Here is a 6,706-nt window from a genome sequence, read left to right as displayed (position 1 = left end):
CTCTTGGAACTTATCCACTTCAGATAAGGGGGGATTACTGTATTTACAAATTGTTTATTTTAATTTTAATATTTATTGATTTTTAGAGAGAGGAAGGGAGAAATAGGGAGGGAAGATAGAGAAATAGAGACAGAGAGAGAGACAGAGACAGACATCAATTTGTTGTTCCACTTACTTAAGCATTCATTGGTTGATTCCTGTATGTGCCCTGACTGGGGATCAAACTGTCAACCATGGTACATGGGGACAGTGCTCTAACCAACTGACCTACCTGGCCAGGGCCTATATGTACAAATTATAATCACAAAATCAATGCTTGCTGAGGTAAAATACAGCCTCCTGACCTTTAATTTTTCTTGAGATAATATAGACCATTCTATACTAAAAGAGTAGAATGCATTTATATGAGTGGCAATTAACTATATTTGGACATACCATAAGGCAAATTTGTTCCTGATATAATGTGGCTTTCCCATAAGGCAGAGGATATTGCCTTCTAATAAATGGAAGGGTTTAAATCAAGTTAAACACTAAGTAAGCAAGAAGAACTCCATTTCAATGCTTCACATGCATGTGAATTACTTTAAGATTTATTCATCTACTGATATCTTCCCACCTACTATAAATTGAACAGAAGCAATAAATTAAATGATGCTTCTATTTTCCTACAGTTTTCAGTTTCATATAAATTTAAAAATTAAATGCATATTAATAACGCTTTATACCAGTGTACAATTTTAGTACTTTACGTACATTAACTAATTTAATCCTCACCATTATGTTAGTTGGGAGTTATTTCCTCCAAGTTTAAGTGACTCCAATCTGGATCTTCTTATTTAAGTCTATGTAATGCCTTTTCATTTAACTCCTACCTAACTTACTTGAATACTTTGTGTGTTGATTGCAAGTTTTTACAACATGCATAAAAAAAAATGATATCCAGATTCTTTTCTTGATTTGATGTTAAATCTTGAGTTAATTCCTCTGATAGAAACAAGAAAGGATCATATTAGTATTTGTCTAAAAAAAATTTGTGAGGCTTCTGTGAAATAAGAAGAAATATATATTTGGCTCTCTACCCCCAGTCCCTGACATAGAGCTCCTAAAACCCTTGTAAATTCCCGATGATGGAGGTGACAGGAACATCTTCACAGAGTTCCTAAATCCCTTAGGATTTCCTGGGTAATTGGAGAGCTTTTGTTCTAAAGAGGTGACTCTTGGTGGGCTCCTGGATAACTTCAGGATGAGGCCTTGTCACCAGAAAGAGTAACCATGATTAAAAGGTTGGTAAGTGAAATAAGAAGCCAATCAGAGAAAGACAAGTAGCACAGGATCTCACTTATATGTGGAATCTAATGACAAAATAAACTGATGAACAGAGAGGACCCAGAGACATAGAAGCATGGAACAGACTGATGAATCTTGGGGTGGGTGTGGGTGGGGAAGTGGGAAGAGATTAACCAAAGAACTTATATGCATAATCCATGGACAATAGTATGGTGAAGGCCTGGGGAGGGGGCAGGAGTGGGATCAATGGGGCGACAAATGTGATATCTGTAATACTTTCAATAATGAAGATAAATTAAAAAACAAAACAAAAAAGTTGGAACTTTCAGCTCTACCTCGGAGTAGGGGTTAAGGCTGGAGATTGAGTGAATATCAATATGGCCATATGATGAAGCTCCATAAACATCTCTAACTATGGGGCTCACAGAGCTTCGAGGTTGGAGAACACATTCAATGTTCTGGGAGGCAAGCACACTCCCAACTCCACAGAGACAGAAGCTCCTACAAATGGGACCCTTCCAGATCTCACCCTATGTACCTCTTCATCTGGCTATATGTATCCTTTAACTATCCTTTATAATAAACTGGTAAGTGTTAGTAAAAGTTTCGGAGCCATTAGAGCTAATTATTGAATCCAAGGAAGGGGTTGTGGGAATCCGATTTACAGCTGGTTAGTCAGAGTATGGGTGGCCCACAGTGGGGGCAGTCTTCAGGTCTGTGTTAACTCCAGGCAGTGTTGGAACTGCATGGTGTGAAAAACCCACACATTTAGTATCAGAAGTGTATGAATAAGAATAAAGTTTTTCCTATTAGCTTCCTTGAAGGTTGGAAAAATAAGATTATTTTCAATTATATGCCCTCTAATTTCTAAGTCAGATAGTGAGGAAGAGAACAGAGACTAAAATGCTTGATCAAAAGATAAATAAGACTAATGTATAAAAATAAATTAAGAAAAACTTCTGCTTTATTCTTACCTTTTGTCCCAGGAATTCATTCCCAATATACTAAGAAGCAATCTGCAATAATAAAATGCTGACTGAGGCTTTTGAGGTGCTGGTTCATCTTGCTCCACAGCTTTCATGTTTAAGTCATTAAAGTGTTTCTCAACAAATTCTTTTTCCTCTGTATGTTGCTTAAGGATAGCATTAATAACATCATTTTCCTGTTTTTCAGAAATGCACACAGGTTGTGGAGCAGGAATATTAAGTGAAATTCCAGTTCTCTGTAAGCATTCAGGACTGGTTACACCTAAATACTGCAAAAGTTCATCAAGAACATCTTCATCATCTCTGATTGTATCCCAAGTTGGTACAGTTTCTCTAAATCTTTTAAACTGACAGGAAATCCCATCTTTTATTGTTATATCTTCTAAGCATTCGTTAGATCTAGGCGGCTCTTCTGGCTTCTCTTGGTGAGACAATGAAAGTATGAGAGATGCAGGTTCTGACAAGCCACTTACAGGAGGTGGTCCATATAGGATGGCAGAATCCCATGAATATTTTCCAGAAAGATCACGTACTATGATTCTGACATTTGAATTGGCTGATGCAAGACCAGCAGATAAACCTCCTCCAGGTATACTCTCTTCTGATCTGATCTGAATACAGGACACTAAGGTTGTATTGTTCAACACGAAGAACTGGATATTTGGACTCTCAAAGAGTTCAGGAGAAAGTTCAGTACTTTCACTGTAATGATTGTCATGATTTTCACACACCTGACTTGTTAACATGGCAGGACCACCACTCATTGGATAATGGCCCAAGTGATTTACCAGATGTGTAATAACAGTACGAGCAGCTATAGAAATTAATCCTTGTTGCATTTGAGTTTTCACTAGAATAAAAAAAAAATAAGTGAGTGGGAATACTGTTGCTTCCTAGGATGTCATATGACAATGAGACACTAGACAACAAATAGGGACATTATCAAAATCACATTCAAATACTTCAGTAATTATTATTTCCAATTTAGATTATATTACAGAAATGATGGCAAATAAGAAAACTGTTCTTTAGTGAAGTTTTGCTGTTAATTTTATAAAGAGCCCTTTTTGAAATTTTTGCTTATGGATTCTTAATTTAAACCCAAGTCTTTAAATGTACATCATACCTTAAAAGAAGGATCAAAAGTATTAGAAATCACTTGAAATCACTTAGCACATAGATTAGAAAGCCAATGAAATCCAACTGATAAGTTTATCTCATGAGCAGATTCAGAACAGTTTGCAGCATGCCTTAAATTTCACTTAATTATGGCTTTTATCGATGTAAAAGTTTCAGAGAAAAGTGATCTTTCACTAAACTTTAAGAGTTGTGATCAATTTAAACAGTGAGTGTAGCCAGTATATGATAAGGAAGCTTTATTTTAAAGAAAAAAATATTTTATGGTCCTGCATATGTTTTTTCCCTCCTAAGGTATCCTTCAGGACATTGTGGTCTAGTCTGAGCAGTTAGTTGTATGTAAGAAGCATTCCCCCCCTTGCTTAAGCACATTAGAGAAAGCAAACAGATAAGGAGCATATCCATGTGAGTAACTTAAAAAAAAATCATGGGAAACAGTAAAAAAGAAAAAAACTCAAAAAAAACATTGCAATATGAGGCCTGAAAAGGCAGGGTGCCTAATGGCAGCACCTAAAGAAAGAAAAGAGAGGGGACAAAGAAGACAGAGAACACAGAAAGAGGTGGAAAGGGAGGAAGAAAGAAGTAGAGATAGACAATAACTTGTCAAAGTCCTCTAGTCCAAGAATGCTAGTGTCATTCTAAGGAGGGTTGATGTGGAAACCAATTTTGGAATGAGTGGTGTCAAGAAATGGGGACAATTTAGTGATGTTTATCTTGACACTTTTTACCTAGGAGATGGAAGGAGAGCTGCCTGTGGTAAATAAGTACTAATCATTTATGTAGGAAGAGGACTTTGGTTGGTTGTGTGTGTGTTTACAGTATTCTGGTCTTAGTTATAGACATGATTCAGAATGATTGTGTCTCTGGATTTACAGAGTGATCAGAGTATTGTTTACATTCTGGAAGGTAATCATTTAGGAATACTATAGTCTACTGCTAGAATAAATATAGGTTGATCAAAGTATTATCTATATTCAATAAATTCCTTAATTTTAAGTGTACTTTGTGATGAATTTTGGTAACTGTACAGAACTGTGTAACCACAAACATAATCAATATATAGTAAAATTACTACATGAAAAAAGGCTAAATCTACCCTAACTCGTTTGGCTCAGTGGACAGAGCATTGGCCGGCAGACCAAAGGGTCCCGGGTTCGATTCTGGTCAAGGGCATGTACCTTGGTTGCAGGCTCCTCCCTGGCCCGAGCCCTGGTTGGGGCACGTGCAGGAGGCAACCAATCAATGTGTTTCTCTTACATCGATGTTTCTGTCTTTCCCTCTCTCTAAAAGATCAATGGAAAAATATTCTCAGGTGAGGATTAAAAAAATTAAAAGGATACATCTTAGTTTATGTAAATTATATCTCAATAAAACCAACTTTAAAAGTTTAAAAGGAGACTAGCTTGTGCATTGCTGGTGATTACTTTATAAAAAAAAGGCAAGAGAGCTCTGGCAGGTGTTGCCAAATGGTTAGAGTGTGAGCCCATGGACAGGAGGGTCACAGGTTCGATTTCGGGTCAAGGGCATATACCTGGGTTGCAGGTTCAATCCTTGGCCCAGATCAAGCACGTGCAAGAGGCAACCAATTGATGTTTCTTTCCCTCTCTATCCCTCCCTTCCACTCTCTCTAAAAAATTAATGGAAAGAAAATGGAGTGAAGATTAATAACAATAAAAAAAAAGGCAAGAGAGAACAGTTACATTTTTAAGGCTTTAGCCATAAAGATTCAGAACACCACTGGGTATAGGCAGAGTTAGCAACAAACCCACCACTAATAGTAATAACATCACCTCCATTATTCCACTCTATAAAAGAACAGTTTTCTTTGTTTGGGCTATGGCTGATATTGAAATGTTGCCAAGCATCAAAATTTCAAACTTCTTCCATTATCAATCAAGTTTTACGTCTACATAGATGTACATATGAACATTTTTCATTTACTTAAAAATTCAATTACACTGAGCTGTTCCAGCCATTATATTTATGGCTAGTTTCAAAAATCAGTTATCCAACACTAGAGAACAACACTAAATAATTAACCTTAATTCAGTTCTACATTTTCAAGATTATAAGCAAAGTAAAAAGATATGTCACTAGCTGATGAGAAACAGAGGGGTAGCTTGCTTTTTCTTCTCTAATTACAACTTAGAGTATAATAAATATTAACACTCTAAGGGGCCTTACAGATACCCTAGCCAGTACTTATTTTGTATCTGAGGACAAATAGGTTCACAGAAGTTAAGCGATAAGCCTGTTTTCTATAGAAGATTTGACATTAGTACTAGTCTTTTGGTTCCCAGCGCAGTGTTATTTCCATCTTTACCACAACTCTGACTTCCATATTTTTTTATTTTTTTCAACTGCCTTTTCTTTTGGCAAATCACTGTGACATATGCAAATACTGAATTCAATTTTTTCTGAAAGCATTACTTAGCATAAATTATTAAATATATGGCCATTATCAACTGAAAACACTCATTTAAATAAGACTAAATTTATTTTAAACTAGAGCCTGGTGCACGGATTTGTGCACCAGTGGGTCCCTCAGCCTGGCCTGCAGGGATAGGGCTGAAACCAGCAGTCCAACATCCCCTGAGGGGTCCTGGATTGCAGAGGGTGCAGGCCAGGCCGAGGGACCCCACTGGTGCACAAATCTGTGCACCGGACTTCTAGTATGCATATAAGATCTTTGGTTACTCTCTTCCCGCCCTCCTCCCTTCTTCCTTCCCCCATTTCCTCCGAGATTCATCAGTCTGTTCCATGTTTCCATGCCTGTGGTTTCTGCCCCTGTGTTGAGTGTCTTCCCCCTGGTGGTCAGTGCGCATCATAGCTACTGGCCGGTCAGCGGGTAGGCTGTGGGAGGTTGGATGTGTCAGCGCACTGACCACCAGAGGACAGCTCCTGTGTTGAGTGTCTGCCCCCTGGCGGTCCGTGCGTGTTATAGCTACCGTCCAATTGTCGGGTCATTGGGTCATGCAGTTGTAATGGTCGCTTAAGCTTTTATATATATAGACTAGGGGCCCGGGGCATGAAATTTGTGCACGGGGGGGGCAGGGTGGGGGCTCAGCCCAGCCTGCCCCCTTTCACATACTGGGAACCCTTAGGGGATATCCTAGTGATGGCTTAGGCCTGCTCCCTGCTCCCCTTGGGGACAGGGCCTAAGCCGCAGTCTGGCCTCCCTATGTGGGAGGTGACCGGGCTGATCAGGGGAAGGCACCAGCCCCATCACCCTTGATGAGTGACTGCCAGCCACTGCCAGTCACCGAAGCCAGCAAGGTTTTTTCATCACAATGGAC

General features: G+C 38.7%; 1 protein-coding gene across 1 annotated transcript in view; it reads right to left on the bottom strand.

Moving 5' to 3' along the window:
* RALGAPA1 (Ral GTPase activating protein catalytic alpha subunit 1) overlaps window positions 1–6,706 on the bottom strand; it is a gene marked incomplete at its 5' end in the record, with an annotated part of 288,956 nt that overhangs the window by 82,471 nt on the left and 199,779 nt on the right. Inside the window, one exon of the mRNA XM_015561310.1 lies at window positions 2,262–3,123. Coding sequence (XP_015416796.1) covers window positions 2,262–3,123 — 862 coding nt within the window. The remainder of the gene's footprint in view (window positions 1–2,261; window positions 3,124–6,706) is intronic.

The sequence above is a fragment of the Myotis davidii genome, unplaced genomic scaffold, assembly GCF_000327345.1.
Source record: "Myotis davidii unplaced genomic scaffold, ASM32734v1 scaffold176, whole genome shotgun sequence".
NCBI lineage: Eukaryota > Metazoa > Chordata > Mammalia > Chiroptera > Vespertilionidae > Myotis > Myotis davidii.
Note: the sequence above shows the minus strand (reverse complement) of the source record. Positions and strands in the feature narration are given on the sequence as shown.